Source organism: Helicoverpa zea, chromosome 2, assembly GCF_022581195.2.
Source record: "Helicoverpa zea isolate HzStark_Cry1AcR chromosome 2, ilHelZeax1.1, whole genome shotgun sequence".
Lineage (NCBI taxonomy): Eukaryota > Metazoa > Arthropoda > Insecta > Lepidoptera > Noctuidae > Helicoverpa > Helicoverpa zea.
The window spans coordinates 12,853,746-12,875,382 of record NC_061453.1 but is presented as its reverse complement, the minus strand read 5'-3'; the positions used below and the strand labels follow the sequence as shown (position 1 = coordinate 12,875,382).

At 35.2% G+C, this 21,637-nt stretch overlaps 1 protein-coding gene across 1 annotated transcript; it reads left to right on the top strand.

Annotated features, from left to right (window-relative positions):
- Nucleotides 1–2,858: 2,858 nt before the first annotated feature.
- On the top strand, nucleotides 2,859–16,208 carry LOC124645183. Its single transcript, XM_047184956.1, has 5 exons — nucleotides 2,859–4,226; nucleotides 6,695–6,853; nucleotides 8,150–8,230; nucleotides 12,254–13,600; nucleotides 15,888–16,208. The coding sequence occupies exons 1-5, from the start codon at nucleotides 2,909–2,911 to the stop codon at nucleotides 16,046–16,048; spliced, it is 3,066 nt and encodes a 1,021-aa protein (XP_047040912.1). The 5' UTR covers nucleotides 2,859–2,908; the 3' UTR covers nucleotides 16,049–16,208.
- Nucleotides 16,209–21,637: the final 5,429 nt, after the last annotated feature.

Sequence of the window (21,637 nt, the reverse complement as noted above, 5' to 3'; positions counted from 1 at the left end):
CTCGAGCCACACACTAAGCACGACAAAGCATCTTGTAACCCAGACAGGTGTACACTCAGTGACAGTAATGAAATCAACCGCCGGCAAAAATACGCGACCCTCTTCAACTGCGACACATATTACTTTCACGAGTCATTCTGAGATCTGAGAGATCTTGTGGTCACTAGTGAATGGTTTTAATTCTGGTTAGAGTATTGTTTTGGTCCTGTACGTACTTACGTGTCTTTTGAACCACACGGTTCGGAGAAATTGCAATAACATTACAGAAAATATTTTTTAATGTGAATTTAGGACCTCATAGTTTTTTAAATCGGTTAAAATACTAACTAAAAATAATTGTTCAAAGGGTTGATAAACACCGAAGATATACGAAATTGAAGAATTGAGAACATCCTCTTTTTGGGAAATGGTATAAAACCAAAAGCGTAACCGATGAGGTGACATACTAACAGACATGTATGTATCGGGTCTTCGAAATTTGGTCTGGTATACGAAAAAGATACCTTCCACTGAAGTCCATTTTCTCCAAGCATATTTGTACTATCATACATAATATACTACCTACTTACAAGTTACTATATTGATCGTTGAAGTTTTAAGCTGAAACAGATTAAATGAAAGTTGTATGGAGATAAAAATGTAACATGAAACTTTGCCGGCCTGGAACGAAGCCAACGTAAGTTGTTCAACAAAAAGAACTTTAATACTCCAATCAAATTGGTTTCCGTATATTTTTTGGCGAATTTTCTCTTTTCACGTTTTTTTTGGAATAGAACTTAATTGGTTGTTGGTTACACTGATAATATTTTAAAACGATACGATCAGAAAGATAATAATAACTATTATATTTGTAAAAGGGAGCATTTTAGACCAAATGAACATGGAGTAAGTTTTTTTGCAAAATGTCGTTAGATGGGAAGACACGGAAAACTAGGTATATGTATTTTTTTTAATTTCTTTGTCGTCCAAAGGTTGACTGGTATAAACCCGTAAGTCGTTAAGTCAACCATTGTACTTTGTGTGCAAGAAGTATTAAATAAATAAATATATACTTTAGATATTTGACATGCAAACAACTGGGTTGAGGAGGTCAGATAGGCAGTCGCTCCTTGTAAAGCACTGGTACTCAGCTGAATCCGGTTAGACTGGAAGCCGACCCCAACATGATTGGGAAAAGGCTCGGAGGATGATGAGGATGATGATTTGACATGCAAACAGAAATCAATGAAAATGCAAAATCATTGTTTACCGATATTTATCTCGATGGCAAACGATAACAAAACGTCCCCGTTAAACTGATAAGTAAATACTAGAAGATAATAAGTTAATTTTAATACAATTAAATGCTATTACTATGTACGTCAATGGTCTAATGATGATGAGTAATTAGTGAGATGGATATATCGAGCCAGTTATGTAATTAGCTTTCTTTAAAATAAATGTAATAACTTAAGCTATTTTACGAAAATTAAGCTGTTTTTTTTAATTTGCTCAGAGGTCTGGTTCTCCTAAGTTCTAACTATATCCATGCAAAATTCCATCTAAATCGCTTCAGCCGTTTCACTATGAGAACGTAACAAACAGAGTCACTATACATAGAGATGGTTACTCGGATACCTGAAATAGATCCCTCACACGTGACACGAGACAGGACAAGATAGGACAAGTTGACGTAAGACACACCAGAAGAAAGTAATTTATCGAGAATTGTCAGCATTCAGGACAAACGACATAACGAGAAATATGTGCTATTCTGATTTATAAAGCATAGGTACATCACTGTAAAGTTACATCAAAATCCTTTCATTGGTTTTTGCGTGAAAAAGTTTTAACAGTGATTCACACTTCTGTGCACAAAAAAAAAACATTCTCATTTATAAATCGATGTGATGTGACAATAATATGTAAAAGATAACGGACACTAAAATATTGTCTTTTTATCTATAAATCAAGTCAAATGAGGAGAACTCATCAAAATAGTGTGATTATCTATACTAGTCTATACTAATATAATATGTATTTATGTTTGGTTGTTTGTACCCTAAAGTCTCCGAAACTACTGAACCGATTTGAAAAATTATTTCACTATTCTTAAGCTACACTTTTTCCACGTAACATAGGGTTTATTTTATCCCGGTACTTCCCACGGCACGCGAATGGAACCGCGTTAAAATAGCTAGTGCCTTAAACGCGTATCTTGAGTATGGTACAATACGAAAAACAAGTTGTTTTGTATTACAATCTTTAAGAGATTTCAGGAAACCATTCATTATAATATTAATAACTCCAGCATTACTTTAGCGGACTACTTTCTTCGAAAAAAAAAAATTAGTGTAATTCTATCACAATATAACTGCAAACACCAAGGCTAGTTCCTATGTTCTAATTTCCTCAACAATTACGTTACTTGCAAATATTAGGTACAATAAAATTGTCAACCTTATTGAAATGGTCATTAACTCTAATTTACAATACCTAACTCAGCTGTTGTTAGCTTTTTTACAACACCTTGATTGAAGATTATTATTTCAGCGACCGGATGAAACTCATTTTACCTAGTGGCAATTGAGAAATTGGACTCAGTGCTCATGAACTGACAGTTTGGTCAAAATACACACTTATAGCCAGTGTTCTTATTATTAATCTTTTATTTTAAACCCATAAGCTAACGTGTTCGTAGATCATCGTCAAAATTGAACATTTTAATAGGCAACAATTAAGTTAAATCCCCTACGAACATTTCAGTTACCATTAACAATAATCATTCAATTAAATAATTTACCTAGAATGTGCGCTTGAAAACAAAACAATACACCGGAGCATCATTACATCACCGTTATATACAACTACAATCATGTGGATCAATCAGTTGACGAGTTGACCTTTACCCGTGCACATCGCGTTCACAATGTTGTTCGTAATATTACTCACGATATTAATAGTACTGTGCTCAATAGTGCTCCATTTCAAGTTCACAAACAGCAAATACTGGAAAAAGAAGAACATAATCCAGATAAAAGATTTGACATTCACCTTTCTGTTCAACAAGCAATCAATGCCAGAACTAATCAAAACGATTTACGATAAACATGATGAACCGTATATTGGGACGACGTCGGCGACAATACCAACGCTCATTATAAAGAACCTCGATGATATTCAAGCAGTGTTAGCTGGTGACTTCCAAAGTTTCTACAGCCGCGGAATAATAACCAACCCTAATGACGTGTTAGCTGATAATTTGTTATTAATGGACGACTTCAAAAAATGGAAACTCATACGACAAAAACTCACTCCAATTTTCACTAGTGCGAAACTCAAAAACATGTTTTACCTCATAGAAAAAACTGCCCGAGATTTTGTAGAGCTGGTTGAAGATAATGTTCATCTGCGAAAGAAACCGTTCAAACTTTTGACCAGATACACTACAGCGTCTATTAGTGCTGCAGTATTTGGTATAGATACTCAAGTGAAGAATTCCATGGAGTCACCCCTTGTGGATATGGCATTCAAGGCATTAGAACCCTCACTATACGCAATCATAGTGACTATAATTGCGAATACTTTCCCTAAAGTACACAAATTTTTGAAGCTCAAAACCTTCGGTGGACAAGAAGATTTTTTTGTTGGTATGGTTAAAAAAGTTTTAGACAGTAGAAGGCATAACACGACTAAGAGACATGATTTTATTGAGATATGTTTGGAGTTACAAAAACATGGAGTAATGCAAGACTTTACGACTGGATACGAGTTGGAGCCAACAGATGAACTAATGGCTGCACAGGCGTTTGCTTTCTATCTAGCTGGTACAGACACCTCTGCTAATACAATGAATTATACTTTACTGGAACTATCAAACAATCCAAAAATCCTAAGGAAAGTACATGAAGAAATTGACAAAGTTTTCGAAGGCGGAGTTGAAGAATTAAGTTATAATGACATTGATAAATTACAATATTTAGACGAAGTAGTTAATGAAGCACTGAGAAAGTACCCTCCAATAGGTTTCATGCAAAGAATGTGTACCAAGGACACAGTTTTGCCATCTGGTTTACCTGTATCGAAAGATGAAATTATCATTGTGCCCCTTTATGGAATCCAAAAAGACGAACAATACTTTCCTGACCCAGATGTTTTTGATCCGGAGAGATTTTCAGCGGAAAACGTGTCCAAAATCAAGAATTATTTTTATTTACCTTTTGGTGAAGGAAACCGCGTTTGTATCGGTGAGTATTCAAATCATCATAAACGTCATTAGTATTGTTAGTGATCAATAACATCAGAATTACATTTCTTCTCCTCCACGATAAGTGACCTTTGACTGTGACATCGCAGAATTACATGAATGGATAGCAATCAATATTTGTTTATCTCTTTTGGATTTAACATTTATCAATTAAATTGATGATTAATCATTCATTATTGATGATTTTATCACATATTATTGATGATTTATCATTATTACTTTTAGGATAAACGGATTAGAGGTGAAAAATGCAATTTTGAATGATTTTGATGATCGTTAGCTACTAACCTTTGCACTGTTATTATAAGTTTTATAGTATCTGCGCAAATGATTGTGCACTATTATATGTCTGCGCAGTTGGCTAATCTCCTTACATGAGAACAGCCGGAGGATATCATCATCATAAGTTTTAGAATACAAACACACTACAAACTTTCGACCGACATATTTTTGGGCTGATTAATTAAAATGAGAATAATGGTAGTTACGCACATAACATGTACATAGATTAAGGGTTTTGCCGGTATCAGGCTGACTGAAAACTTTGACTGGAATCCAGATTTTCTTTAAGCAAATAATGCAACCATCGGGTCAACTGTCGGCCGTCTGTTGTGTTTAGTCTTCAGTGTGCGGGTATTCTTAGGTTTTTAAATCTCTTCTTTTAGGTACTCAAGTTGTCAGAGGAACATCAGAATCAGTCTAAAGACAAATTCTCAATTTCTGCTCTTATATGCACGAATGTTATTCAGAAGCGTCCTCACCACTTATAAACTAGTATCGTTTATTACAACGTGTAAATGCAATTTGTAACTGCAAAGATAATTATGATTATCATGTATGAATAGTTCAGTAGTAATTAAAGTTGACTCTCAGGTTCGAAGTGGCTCTAGACGTTGTTGTGTTAACGATTTTATTAAATAACTTCCGTATGAGATCAAGAGGCGCGCACTAGCAACTTTTAGTCGGCCGATTGTTTAAATAGGGCTCATAAAAAAACAATGAACAACGATCAAGTATCGCATAAGACCGGTATATAACCAACTAAAAAGTTAAATTGGATTTATTAAACGATCAGCGATAGCGACTTCTTGTAAAGCACTGGTACCCAGCTGAATCCGGTTAGACTGGAAGCCGACCCCAACATGATTGGGAAAAAGGCTCGGAGGATGGATGAAATGATCAGCGATCGGTAGGTCCAACTACATACAGCAGACTAAAGTCGGCAGACTGCCCGGTTTCACTGGTTACCGATAAAATGTCAGTTAGTTATAGTACGAAAACATTAAGGGCCTTACTACAAAAACTTTAAACCCTGTTTTACACTTGTCTAATAAAATTTTGGCTGCAAAATGAACCATATGTCAACGTCATAATTTGACATTTTTATAGACAAGGCATAAACTGACGTTTAAAAGTTTTTGTGGTAAGACGGTATATTTTTCTTTTATAATTGAATGTCGTAAGGTAGAACTCCTATGTATAATGTTACCATCTTATTTTGCAACCATATTCTTTGCAAAATAAACGATTTGATTATAACGGTTAATGCTATCAGCCAGATAAAGGCTGCTTTTAATTTCAGATATTGCTATTAGAGACTTTTGAAACCAAAAGTTGTAGTTTATCTGCCAAGCCGTATACAGAAAGAAAGCTGGAAAAACTGAAAACTTATAAGCACTAGAAACCCGCTATCCGCTACGCGCTACCCGCGCAGGAAAATATATGAACGCGCGCCGATAAGCGCTTACCGGCGGCGGCGCCGACAAGTACCGACAAGCTTCAAAACGTGCTGGTCAGCGCTAGGCGGTGCCATAAATCTATCTAAATATATCTTTACCTTTGAGCGATATTTGTTTTATACTTACCGAATGGTGACAACAAGTCTTTCTTCTGCAAGGATTGGTTGTTTATGCCAATTTTTCATCAAATGGTTTTTCACTAAATCCAAAATGAAATCAAATGTTTCTTGAGTCATTCTTGTATATTTCATAAAGTCTTTCGTCATCTTTCAATTTATTTACAAATACATGATGGTACTCTCGGAAATGTTTCCTTTCTCTATTGATGGGATGTAAAGCTTTTTTTCGCATTTTTAAATACCTACACATTTTCTAACAATACCAAATCATCGTCCGATGCTTCAACCCGCTTCAACCTGCTTCTTTCTTTGTGTGGAACGAACCAGCGCTGACAAGCGCCGGTAAGCGCTTATAAGTTTCCAGCTTTCTTTCTGTATACGGCCTCAGATAAGTGCCTGGTAAGCTGTCAGAGACTTTATCAGTAGCCGGTGAAACTGGCTGGTGAAGTCTGCAGTTTAGGAGGGCTCTTAAGAGACTGGACATAACAACTAAAATTGCTTGTTTGATCGGTATATTTTAGCAATTTGGTTTGTAGTTAATATGCAGAGTTTAAGTAAGCAATAAAATATGATTATTTATTATGTTCCAGGTACACGCTTCGCTCGCCTCCAAGTGAAAGCGGGTCTCGCCTGGCTGTTGCGTCGTTTTACTTTAGTCGAACAAAACAATTGCGTACCAGATTTCGAGAAAAGTCCATTCGGGCTACGAAGTCCCGATGCTCATTATGAATTTAAGTTAAGAGATATATAAGTGTAAATAAATAAAACAGTATCTAAACTTGTGTTCTGATGATAAAGTACGCAGGATGGTTGCGTTCACTTCCTACGCGTACAAGTACAACTGAGTAATTAAAGTCTTAAAATTGATTCTATTAAGTTTAAAATATATAAAGCACGATGCCTGTTGTTACCATTTTTTTATTCAAGAAGTAAATAGTAGATAAACATGATTTTATTTTTATATATTTATTGAGAGACAGTAATGTATGTATTTAGTAATTGGTCAACTGACAAGCTTTTTCATCTGCCTAACCTTTTACCAATTATATTGTGGGAGAGTTCCAGTCTAACAAGTCGCAGCTAGGGTACCAATGTTTGACATGAAGTGACTGCGTATCTGACTTCCCCAGTTATACAAGCAATCCGATATCCCTTGACAAGACTGATTATCAGTCTTTCTGGCTTCTGACTATCTACCAAACGACTGCCAAAGGTGTTCAAATGGCAGCCGGGATCCACTCTAACCTACTGTCAAAACTTTTTATTTTTCTTTTGCATGCCGTAAGTTAGAATGTGTTGGAACTATGTATAAATTTAACATCCTATACTGTACCCATATTCTCTGCAAATTAAACGATTTGATTTGATTTTTGATTTACCTTCTGAACCCACCCAACCACATACCGACCGCTCCTAACATTACTTGACCTTCTGGTCGATTTAAACGTATGGCTGTTGTTCACCACCTGTTAGTCAAGAAACTTAAAATTTAACAATTCAAAATTCAAATTCATTTATTCAGTAAGATATCAAAGATCCACTGTGTTAGTAACAAAACAAATAGACTTAAACCTATGTTAGTACAATTGACACACAAATATTTTTAGCTTCAGTTAAAGTTAATACTTTATAACTAATAACGACATAACAACAATGCTTAAAATATATCATTATAATCAGATATGACTCTATTTTATTTCCTTTGTCTACACTCCTGACAGTGAAAAGCTTCATATCAATAATGAGCAATAATTTTATCTCCTCTGCATATAGACATGTCAACTATGGAAATATACTACACAGTTCATAGGCATACGATTATGATTACGCAAGTCATGCTGAATATCGGAATGAAAAAGGCAGTTATAATAATAATTATTATTGGTACTATTACTATGACAAAAAATGCGTATTAATTTCAGTCACACGCTACCAATTTTAGGCGCATACGTGATGATTTATTGTTTGTCATGCCATACTTTTCATTGATTATATTACGCCTAGAAGATTGATGAGTTTTAAATAGGTACACTATGTTTTAACAGATGAGCTACTCAACCAAGCTGCAGGGTTGTTCGAAAGAGGTACCGTGATCCTGGAATATAAAGAGCTTAAGGAGGACCATGGTGGGTTTTAGTTAGTAAGAGTCTGACGCTCACTTCACGATGCACCTACAGCAGGAGGGCTCATTTGACGACTTCATACCAAAACCAAAAAAAATATCATCCAACATCTGAATGGCTTGACTTTTAATTTTACCTAATACAATATATGAAGCTACAACAAAGAAGAAGGACTCTAATAAGAATTCATCAAAATTAATTTCATAACTTCCGAACCCAAACATTCGTAGTGTCTACACAATTGTCAATATACTATTGGACTTCATATCACCTTCAACTGTGTTTTGGCCACCAAATATTGTTGATTTAGTTTATTGACAGAATAAATTATTATAGGAACGATAATCACATATTACCAAAATACCCCCTCGTCTGTTGAACGGACTCCAGGAGCTCTCTGTCAAAAAACGGTCATCTGTGGCGCGGACTCCAGGAGTCCTCTGCGAACCGTCGCACAGTGGATCCAAATTGAAAATTAGTGGACATAGGCAACAAAGTTCCAATATCGATTCGATATTTTTTTATGTGATTCTACATGATATTCCAGACAACTTTTACTCTTGTGAAATTTCTTCTAAAGTCGATCGTTTGTCTGAAAAAAAATAAATTAGATTTTTTTGTATGGAGCGAATCACGTTTATTTTTTTTTCTTCAATTGTACGAATATGTTAGGTCTGTGGCGTGAGTATATGATACCTAGGGTCATTCTCTATCCAAGAAAAAATATATCAGCGCCGGCCATCTGCAGCCGCGCGAGTAATCATTCGGTAAAAAAATAATATTTTCTATGACATTTTTTGCCTTTTAAGATCAATTCAAAGTATATTTTCTGTCTCACTTGGCTGTTTTCACCTTATTTTTGGTTAAATATATAGTTTTAATGGCACATAGGTACTCACAACTAGTAATTCTAGCAGAGGTTTTGTTATTATTGCATGTTATCGGTGGCACCTGCATTGTGATTGATGACTCATTTGTTTGTGCGCTCGTCTAAGCGCACAACTAATTAGTCATCGAAAAATGCTCGTCTCTGATTGGCTGTAATTTTTTTACTACCTGCTAGTCATGTTAATATGTTCACTACTTGAGTAATTAACACTGACTATAAATACAAAGACATTTATTATGTCCCTCTAGTTTCGCTCTTGTCGCTTATTTGTGAACACGGTGAAATACTTTTGTTTTAATATTTACGTTAGAACTATGGCTGGATTTTGTACCAACCTAGATCTTTTAGTGAAATTAACAAGTGGTGGTGATCTGAAAAATTATATGTTTCTATATGAAAGTATAATTTCTGTTTTGAATACCACAGTTTCTGAAGAAGACAAAAACCTAATCAAGGAGTTCTGTCGGCTTTTTTGTGTAAGTCTAAATAAAAAGTGGACAGAGTCAAGTAGAAGTCAAAAAACTTTTATGAATCGTATAAATAATCGCAATTGGTTGGAAAAAAATATCAACTGGCCTGTTTTTGACAGTGTTGACCTGAGAAGTGAGTTGGGCTTTTCGGACGTAGACTTATCTGAGCCAGTGGATGTGAATTCCCATGTTCCTAATCTTGCAGTATGTACTACGGAAGCGGTAACATCTACACTCTACAGAAAACCGTTCGAAGACTTATGTAATAAGCAAAAAAAAGACGTTCTACTTCCATAGTAGAAGAAAATTCAGAGGAAGAGTTGTAGGACTGGTACTTAACAAAATTGAAAGACAACGGCAAAACGAATCTGGCAAAAGTAGTCGAATACCTTTCCAGTAATCCGGAAACGCTATCCCAAGTACACGAGCGACTATTCAAAAAGCAGAGCCTAAGTACCGTCTCTGAAGATAAGTGCTTAGCTCTTTACACCTCACTTGCGCTCTCGAGATGGAAGTACTTAAGACTTCAGAAACGTCAGAGAGAGACAAACTCGGAAAACGGACAGAAGAGCAACAAACGAAGACATCCTCCCATGGACTTCTAATAAGCTCTGATCCCCACATATCCTACATAAGGCCTAAAATAACGAAACAGGTTCATGGTGAGTTGTTGCCTGAAGCAAATCAGTTGTTACAGACTACCGAGCCTCCCTGTGATAGCGAGATTATGGAGGAAGAAGAATGCCTCATAGCAGAGTCCGAAAATTTTCCGGACCCACTTCTGGAATAAGAAATAAAGTGATCCGGCTCTGGACTGTTCCCACAAAAGCCCATCAGGGCTGGTATGATAAACAGCCCCTTTCAGGGCTTTAATAATTTCACAATGTTCTTTCGATCATACGTACGATAACTTATACTATACTTTACATACGCTTGATTGTGTAGATAATGATTATCAACGTCTTGCCCATAAAAAATCAAACTATTTCACCTATATTTGACAAATAATATTTATTTTACAGGTAGCAGGTAGTAAAAAAAATTACAGCCAATCAGAGACGAGCATTTTTCGATGACTAATTAGTTGTGCGCTTAGACGAGCGCACAAACAAATGAGTCATCAATCACAATGCAGGTGCCACCGATAACATGCAATAATAACAAAACCTCTGCTAGAATTACTACTTGTGAGTACCTATGTGCCATTAAAACTATATATTTAACCAAAAATAAGGTGAAAACAGCCAAGTGAGACAAAAAATATACTTTGAATTGATCTTAAAAGGCAAAAAATGTCATAGAAAATATTATTTTTTTACCGAATGATTACTCGCGCGGCTGCAGATGGCCGGCGCTGATATATTTTTTCTTGGATAGAGAATGACCCTAGGTATCATATACTCACGCCACAGACCTAACATATTCGTACAATTGAAGAAAAAAAAATAAACGTGATTCGCTCCATACAAAAAAATCTAATTTATTTTTTTTTCAGACAAACGATCGACTTTAGAAGAAATTTCACAAGAGTAAAAGTTGTCTGGAATATCATGTAGAATCACATAAAAAAATATCGAATCGATATTGGAACTTTGTTGCCTATGTCCACTAATTTTCAATTTGGATCCACTGTGCGTCGCTTTATCTTATCGCTTTATGACGTAATGCTGTACCTTTCTTGCTCTTACTTGTACGAATTGAACGGGAAAGAACATTAACTATGCATAAACACGCACTTGAAGTAACTGGAACCCACTTGTGACGTATACTAGACACTTGAAAAGTAGTCGGCCGGCTCGCGGCTGACGATGCGTTTTTGTTAAACGTGTTTGTGTAAATAAAACATATGGCAAGTGGTGTTTGTTTTCTTTTTACTTTAATTAATGTTAATTCAGCAGTGTAAAGAAAAAACTTTGGAAATCGTTTTTTTTTTTGTTTTTTTATGACGTATTTTTTACTATAAACTGGGAAAATAATAGCTCATCGTGATTTCAAATTAGGACTAATTATACATTACAAATTGAAACTGGACTAATACATATTTTTATGTTAGCCTATTTCTTTGCGATTTCAAAGATATAAGCTTTATATAAGCTTTTATGGGTATATAAGGGTGGCTTCATCTAGTTTAAAAAAATTGTCATGTTAACTGTTTTCGTAAAATCGAATACGAGAAATTAATGACATGATTTGATTCAAATTAAAGCAATAAATTGCTAACTAATTAGGTATAAAATGTTGAGGATTTTAGGAAGCGGCACTCAATCTGTTCTGATTTCAAATCATTCAGCTAACTTTTGGGAAACAGAACTCTAAACTATGATCAGTGTGATCGTGTTTTTGCATTTTGCAATTCAAATCATCTGTAGTCATATATATCTGTAATCACAATAATACTATAACTACATTCCTCACGGCCTATTGTCAAACTCATAAGCTTAAAATGCTTTTAGGTAACTCTTCTTGGAATTAATTATAGATTACGAGTCATCATTAGTACATACCTAATGAGTACCTATTCTATATCTTACACTTATCTGTCATTAATAAAAATAAACCGAAACCGCTCAAAATGTGCGCAAAAGCAAGCGAGTTTAGTCTTTATGTACTAGGGTGAAGTGTGGTTAAATAGAGGAAGCGGCCGTATTATCAATCAGTCAGTCTATTGAACTCTAGTAGTGCGCATCCCGTTCATCATGTTATTGTCAATATTATTCACGATATTTATAATATTGTGCTCAATAGTGTTATACTTTAAGGTAACGAACAGTAACTACTGGAAGAAATGGAACATATTGCAGATAAGTGATGTGTCATTAGAATTTTTATTTAGTAAGGAATCTTTGCCAATAATTGTCAAAAGAATGTATGATGAACATGATGTTCCTCATATTGGAACGACTTCAGCGACAATCCCAACGCTAATTGTAAAGAACGTCGATGATATTCAAGCAGTGTTAGCTGGTGACTTTCAAAGTTTCCACAGCCGAGGAATAATAAGCAACGCAAATGACTTACTAGCAGATAACTTGTTATTCATGAATGATTTCCACAGATGGAAACTCATAAGGCAAAAACTCAGCCCAGTCTTTACGAGTGCTAAGCTCAAAAATATGTTTTATATCATAGAGAGATGTGCCCGAGATTTTGTGGAATTGGTTGAACATAATGCTCATCTGAGAAAGGTTCCATTCAATCTGATAAGCAGATACACCACAGCATCGATCAGTGCTGCTGTATTCGGTATAGATACTCAAGTAAAGAGTACCATGGAATCACCATTCGTTGAATTGGCATTTAGAGCTTTACGACCATCGTTTATACAAAATGTAATAGTTGTTATTGCAAATACTTTCCCTAGATTGTACAAACTCTTGCAGTTGAAACTTTTTGGTGAACATGAAGAATTTTTTGTGGGTGCAGTGAAAACTGTTTTAGAAAGTAGGAGGCATGATACTACTAAAAGATATGATTTTATTGAGATTTGCTTGGAACTACAGAAGAATGGAATAATGCAGGACTTCGCAACTGGATATAAATTGGAGCCGACCGACGAATTGATGGCTGCTCAAGCATTCTTCTTTTTTGTCGCTGGTGCAGACACCTCTGCTAACACAATGCATTATTCTTTGTTAGAGCTGTCAAACAATCCAAAAATCTTGGCAAAACTACATGAGGAAATTGACAAAGTTTTCGAAGGTGGAGCTGGGGAACTAACTTATAATGACATTGATAAGTTACAATATTTAGATCAGGTTATAAATGAAGCAATGAGAAAGTATCCTCCAGTAGGTGTCATGCAAAGATTGTGCACTAAAGATACAGTTCTACCGTCTGGTATACCCATAGCAAAAGGTAACACAATCATTATTCCAGTGTTCGGTCTTCATAGAGACGAAAAATACTTCGATGACCCACATGTATTTGATCCGGATAGATTTTTACCAGAAAACGTATCCAAAATCAAGAATTATGCTTATTTACCTTTTGGTGAAGGAAACCGCATTTGTATTGGTGAGTATAGTAAATATATATGTGTAACTTATGCATTTAAGGTTCTAGAGAAGGCATAAATCTTATTTAGCTTTGATCAGTTATTCTAAAGAAGGTACCTAGTACGCAATGGGCGTGCTAGTGTTTTTATGGTCCAAAAAATTGTTCAATAATCGACCATAATCTTCAATACTTATTCTACCCCATTCATTCAATCATTGTCTCATAGTAAGTAGTCATAAAAATTCATAAATGAATAGTTATCATTCCCTTTGTTTAGTCTTACTAATTGCATCATCCGATAAATGAGTGAGTGATCTGATAATGCATTATTTAATGTAAATGATAATGACGGCCTAATTCGGTTATCATTAATCATTTTGATCATTAGTTAGCAAATATTTTTCTTTAATCTTGGCCTTTCTTGATAAACTTTATACCTAGTACTAATTGTTTGTCTGTTTATTTTTACCATAGATATAATATTACTAAACAAGATTGCGCACGCTCAAAATATATATTTACGAAAATGAACTCTATTCTAACGCAATAAGGTACTAAATTGGTTGCATAATACACAGAGGCAAATCCGAGCCGAGAGGGATAGTTCGAACGGAGGCTGTTTGTCTCTTTCTAACACCTTGCCAGCATAAAAAAATGTCGTGATCAAAAGTTTTGTCTTCCCAAAAACAATTGAATCACTTATATTTTTATCTTATTTTAACAATTGTAAGTCAACAAATTAATAGCAATCGCATTAATTTATTCGTATTTATTATTAAAACATAAACAACATAAATTTTTATTTTGCTTTTTTTTATTTTCTAGCGGTAACCCTGAACATTCTTGGCGCGTAATCAGCATTTAAAATTTTGTTTATATTTTTTTGTATTAAATCAATTTAAACTATTAAAATGGTGAAAAAGTGTTGCGTTTCTACTTGCAAAAGTGAATCCTATGGTGGTTGCAATATATCGTTCCACAGGTTAGCTAAAAATAACATTTTCGTAAACCAAACAACTAGGGTGCCCATGAATTCTTGTAACGAGTCAAAATATGGGTGATGGATTTTAAAACTGTTGTACTATTGTTATAGCTTCCCAAAAAATTAAGAAAGGCGACATAAATGGCTCAGCAGTCTATATATGAAGTAGAAATACAAAAAAAACAGTCTTCACTTCGAATCTTCCTGCTTTTATACTGCTAATTTCCGCTAATTATTAAAAGCCTTTATTAGTATCTTAAGGTCACAAACTGCGTAAGTTAAAACTTCAATACTAATCTGTGTTTAATAATCTTAGCAAATTCGGATTTGTCTCACATAGCTTAATCTCATAGTCACCCTATTAGAAAGGGACAGACAGCCTCCGTACTAACTGTTTCACTCGGCTCGTTTTTTGGGTTTATATGCGCAGTCCTGTTTACTAATATTATGTCTATGATTTTTACCTATTATTATTTATCCCTATCTCAGGTGCGTTGTTTTAATAATAGTATCTATGACAATAGTTTACCACAAAGTTATATAATATACTATGTAGGTAAGTAGTAGTTGATAAAACAACGACTAGCCTACCTGAGTGCTGGGGCCCGATTCTCCTAAGTTAATAATGTCAAAATCGAATAGAAATCTAATCGCAATATGATCGCAATAGCAGTTTAATCATATCGGGCATTCTGCTACTAATAAAAGACCAATCGTATTCGATTGACATTTGATTGGTGTGCGATTGGTCTGCTATTTTGGTAATTTTGGTCTATACGGTAGTTTGCTGTCTAATCATTTTGCAATCGTAAATCATTTGCAGACAAAATGATTCATTATTGAATGACAGAAAAGGATAAAAACGTTTATTTCAAAGAAAAAATAGCGGAATGCCACATACGGTTGAATTGTAATCGAGTCGGAATCGGATCTCAGTCGAATCGAGTCGAACGTGAATCGTATGTCGCTTAAGTAAAATTAGGAGAATCGCACCCCAGTGGTTTGTACACAATATTATTATTCTGGTTTCATCTGACTTATTGAATTACGTCGCTATAACATACAATGTCTTTATGTAACATTGTACGGTTATTTTATAACTAGCTTCGGCCAGTGTTTTAACTCTCAACCCATATCGCGCTCACACGTAGAAAGTGGCATCGATAATAATAATATGGCTATTTAACACTACAAGAATTTCTCAAATCACCCCAGTTATCCCAGGTTCAAGCAAACAAACTTTTCAGCTTTAAATATTAGTATAGATGATAATGATACCTGAGGTACTTTTTTGTTCTACAGTACTTTTCCATCTTGTTCCAGGAGTACGCTTCGCTCGCCTCCAAGTGAAAGCGGGTCTCGCCTGGCTGTTACGTCGTTTTACCTTAGTCGAACAGGACAATTGCATACCAGAATTCGAGAAAAGTCCATTCGGTCTACGAAGCCCCGATGCTTGTTATGAATTAAAGTTAAGAGACATATAAATCCCAATAACTACAAATTTACAAAATTGAATGTCGCGTACACTTTTGCGTACAACTGCTACGTAACATGAAGTTTTTGTACGCGCAAGAAAATCCCCTTTGTTTACTTTTATATTTGTTGTTGTTATTAAAAGAATCGACTATCATTTTCAAACTCAAACTCAAAATCGTTTATTCAAATTAGGCTGATAAATCAGCACTTTTCGAACGTCAAAAACAAAAGACAGTCCCCAAAACGCCCGCCCTTCACCACTTCCTATGTGTTTTTGCTGGGAAGAAGAAGTGGCGCAACAAACTCCCCAGCAACACATGTCTGTCTGTAAGGTTTGAAGAACCAGAATGTATACAAAACAAGTCAAATAAAAATATCATTATCACATGATAACCATTATATAAAATTAGGAAAGAAAAAAAAATACAAACTTAACACAAGTAGGCTAGCACACAGATTTACACCCATAAAGACTAAGTAGGTACTCAAGCATTACTTATAGTCTGTTAAGTGTATCTAAAGCCTCCTGATAATAAAATAGAAATGTATTTTTAATATAAGCATAAAATCGGCGTGCCCACCCACATGCGCAGATGATTATGTTGTAGCAACACAAACAAGGTGTACCTGCCAGGACTACAGTATTATTATTTTCTCCAAAAAAAGCTAATAGAAAATCATACTATTATGAATAGTGTCAATAGCCACCAACACGACCTGGTACCGCCAGCAGCACCCGTTCACGAGTATAACGCGAGGATCAGCCATCGCCCCCTTCGCACATTTTTGAGGGAAGGGGACAACCCGACCCCCAACGCTACCGCTGGCCATACCGTCTAAGGGAGCATGACGTGCTTGCAGCTATTCAAGAAAAGTAGAATATGTAAGAAGTACTGCAGTACCAGCAAGCCATAAAGAAACAATGCTAAGCAAAATTAAAAATCAAATTAATGTCAGAAGTAATGTCAAACAATGTAAAAAAATTATAATAAGTTAATAATTTAATTATAGTGATAACAAGAATGAGCTGCCTTGCGTTCAACTTAGCGACCAACTATTCCTATCATTTAAATAATCATTAATGCTATAATAAGCCTTCTTTGAAAGAATTGACTTTACTTGTAATTTAAATGCATTAAACGGTAATTGTAGTAAAGTTAGAGGTAGTTTATTGTAAAAGCGGATACCGAGCCCCAAAAATGATCCATGAACCTTATGAAGTCTGTGAGTGGGTACACACAGTTTATGCTTGTTTCTAGTGTTAATACTGTGAACATCGCTTTTTTTGGTGTACAAATGAATATTTTGCCTAATGTAGAGTATATTGGCAAAGATAAATTGTGATGCCACAGTAAGAATGCCTATTTCTTTAAAAAGCTCTCTTAGCGAATGTCTACTACCTAACCGGTATATCGCACGAACAGCTCGTTTTTGTAATACAAATATGTTTTGAATATCAGCAGCTTTGCCCCACAGAAGAATACCGTAGGACATAACGCTGTGAAAGTAGCTAAAATAGACTACTCGAGCTGTGTCTACGTCAGTGAATTGTCTTACTTTTCTGACGGCGTACGCAGCTGAGCTAAGCCTTCCCGCGAGGCTAGCTATATGCGAGCCCCACTGAAGTCTGCTATCGACTGATATACCAAGAAATACTGTGGATTTGACAGTTTCTAGAACCTCGTTACTTAATATAATATTCGGGCCTAGGTTTTTCACGTTCGGTAGAGTAAATTTAAGGCATTTTGTTTTCTTCGCATTTAAGACCAAGTTATTAGTACTAAACCAGTGTGTAACCAACGAAAGTGCACTGTTTACGTCGTCAAATTGATCCCTATTTCTGTCGACTTTAAAAATAAGTGAAGTGTCATCTGCAAACAGTACAACGTCACAGATATTCTTCAGATGGTATGGTAGATCATTAATATATACCAGGAATAAGAACGGACCTAATATTGAGCCCTGTGGCACACCTAATTGGACTGATAAACCTGATGATTTGACGCCATTGACATCTACGCATTGCACTCTGTTCTTTAAATAGGATTCTATTACGCTAAGAGCTTCATTTTGGACTCCGTAATAACGTAATTTACGTAGAAGCGTATCGTGGTGCACACAATCGAATGCTTTGGAGAGATCACAGAATACTCCAATGGCATTCTGAGAGTTTTCCCACGCATTAAAAATGTGTTTTAAAAGAGCTACACCAGCATCTGTTGTCGAACGACCTTTTGTGAAGCCATATTGTTCACTATGAAGGAGGCTATTAACATTGAAATATCTTTGTAACTGCTTGAGTACTAATTTTTCGAATATTTTACTAAAAGCGGGTAAGATGGATATGGGTCTAAAATTATTTACATCCTTCTTATCGCCTGATTTAAATAAAGGAATGACTTTACTTAGTTTCATTAGGTCGGGAAAAACTCCGGTTTCAATACATTTATTAAATGTGATAGCAAGATAGGGGGCAACAATGTCGATAATATTCTTTAATAGTTTAATGGAAATGCCCCAATAGTCACCACTGTTTTTTAAGTTCAGCGAATTAAAAACGTTAATAACATCAATTGGCGTTATTTGCTCAAAACTAAAAATAGCGTCACACTTTGGGACACTATTATGCAGGAGATTCTCAGCGTCCGTAGCAGAAGAACTCAAGGAGCGAGTCGTAGTTAAAGGTATGCTAGCAAAGAACTCATTAAATGCCATGGCTACGTCAGCCGCATTACTAATACGTTTATTATCAGCGACTATTTCTAATTTATTCTCAATATTTGTCGATTTTCCAGTTTCCTGATTAATAATTTTCCAAGTAGTCTTTACTTTATTAGAAGAATTTTTTATTGTATTACTTAAATATTTTGCTTTAGCAACATTACAAATTTGTTTAAATAATTTTGAATATTTTCTAACATAATCTAAGAACGGAGTATCAAACCTGTACATTTTCATACCGTAGGTATAACTCGTAAAGCCTCGCTCGACTTTTGTAAATACCTTCAGTAGCCCATTTATTAAAGTTGGCAGAGGTAGCATTGACAGTCATGGTTTTAGTCTTAAACGTGGAATTGAATTCCTTTTCTACAACATCGAAGAGTGATCCATACATGACATTAGGATCTTCATTTGCAAGAATAGAAGGTTTAAGTTTTTTGTTTATATTACTTTTAAATCTACTACATCGACTAGCTGTAACAGGCCTGCATTCAATTTTAAATGGCTTTTTGTGGATTACCATGGGAAAACAAGCACTTTGTCCGCAATGGTCAGACGTCAGGTTATTAAGAAGCATACAACTTGAGGCTGCACAATCACAAAAAATATTATCAAGGCAAGTTGAAGAAGTGGCCGTGATTCTTGTAGGTTCAAAAAACAAATTGACTAAGTTATAAGATTTAAATAGGTTTACGAGTCTAATACTTAATGGAGAATCTACCTCTAATATATTTACGTTAAAATCTCCGCATATTATTTTACGTTTATTATTAGATTTCAATTTATTAAACAAGTCTTCTATAACTGACTCGAATATGTTGAAATCACCTGTGGGGGGGCGGTATACGCAAATTATAACATATCGCTCAAGTTCTACACAAGACAACTCGATAGTGCGCTCGACAGAAAGATTAACCAGATCCTGTCGTTGTTTACATTTTAACTCGTTAGAAACTAATATTAAAGATCCACCTCGTATGGCATTCTTCCTTACAAACGCACTTTGTACAGTATATTTGCTATCATTTAAAAACAATATTTCGGGTTCTTTTAACCAATGTTCAGTCAAACATAAGACATGAACATTAAAACCTTCCAAAAACAAACTTAACTCTAACTCCTTGCCAGATAAGCCCTGCATGTTTTGATGTACAAGATTCAAAACATTTGACTCACCTGTTGTCGTGCCTAATAGTTTAAACTAGTAGGCATATCAATAAGAATGTTAGTAGTATTACTAACAATATCCGGAGGTACATGACAAGTACCTGTGTCTATGTGTATATTATATGCTAAAAGATTAGCAATGTGTCGTCTACAGCTAGGTGGCAAATACATAGAATATTCAGTTAATTGAAATCTATTATCAAACTGATTAACATCAAAAATTGAAATAGAGTCAAGACGGTTAGTCCTATTGTACATTAACATATTTAGATTGAAAATGTGCCTATTCTGTTCCTCAGTCAAACTGTAAGAGTAAGGTAAGGCACCTATTATGAATTTACATTTATTTATTTCACTTAAATGTAGAACAAGACTAATGCAATCTATAATATCTTTTTTTGTAACATTAAAGCTATCTCCATAAAGCAATATTATAGTAGAATAGGGGATTAGCTTTGTCAATTTAATAGTATTTATTAAGTGGCTAAAACTGGCACCAGGTAAACAATTATTAATTACATATTGTTGCGAACACTGATTAAATATACTACCTAATCCTTGACCAAATTTGTCAGAAAAAATGTATGTAACACTTTTATTTATAACTGTAATAGAATCAGAATCATGGGTGACAGCCACTTGAGTCACCTGAGGTGCCGGGGTAACTGACTGGGGCTCAGGTGTCGGGGAGCAAGTACAACTACAGGAAAGGTTATTTGTCAATGACTCATACCTCTCTGCATTGCACCTCACTATGTCTGCCAGCTCACAGGCCTCTTGCATGCGCTTACTCAAATCCTGTTGTGAAGCTTCATATTTGTGGAAAATATCCCTAAGACAAATTTCTTTAATATGAAGTTCCTCCTGTAAGCGCTGAATTTCAGTGTCATGAAACGACCTACATACGTCTAATTCTGATTGACAAAGTTCTAAATCACTTATTAAACTAATGTTCTTTTTCCTAAGGAAATTGTTTGATTTATACACTTTTTGTTTTTTTAATGATTTTCTAATTTTACCTATTATTCTATTTAATTTTAAATACTTTTTAATTTTATTGTGTGATGTAAATGTTTTACTTTCCTGAGCTAAAGTATCATTGGTCAAGTCAATTGTTATCATTGGCTGATTACTACAAGAACCGGATGCACTACCAACAAGCTCATCGTACAGGCTGCAGGTGTTCGCAGACCGTTCACTGGACTTTGCAGACTCCAACTGTGTGATGGTGTTGTGGGCTCTGCTTAGCTCATGTTCCAGCTCAGAGATCCTGGTTAAAGCCAGTTCATGTGTGTCGCTGCACTCTTGCATGTTTGACACTAGTCGATTAAGATGTTGATTTTGGTCGAGTATATCCATATGTTCTATATGTAATTCAGCTAACTGGTTCTTAAGTTCAGTGTTCTTGTCAACAATGACCTTAACTTCTACCTCGCTGTCATCCCGTTCTTGTAACAGCTGTTTGCACAGATCTTTGCTGGTTTCCAAGTCTTTCAGTGTAGCCCTCAACTTTTCCTCAAAGAATGCAGCTCTACGGGTTAACATGATGAAAAGTTAACCCTGAGGCACCCTGGAATGTGAGAAGAGATAGCTAAGTGAAAGAAGGAAGAAAGGTTAAAAGTAAAGTTAAGTTTAGAAACAAAAGACTGGAGGATTATTGTTTAATGAATTAATTCTTAATACAGAGTTAAAGATGCTGAAGCTAATTA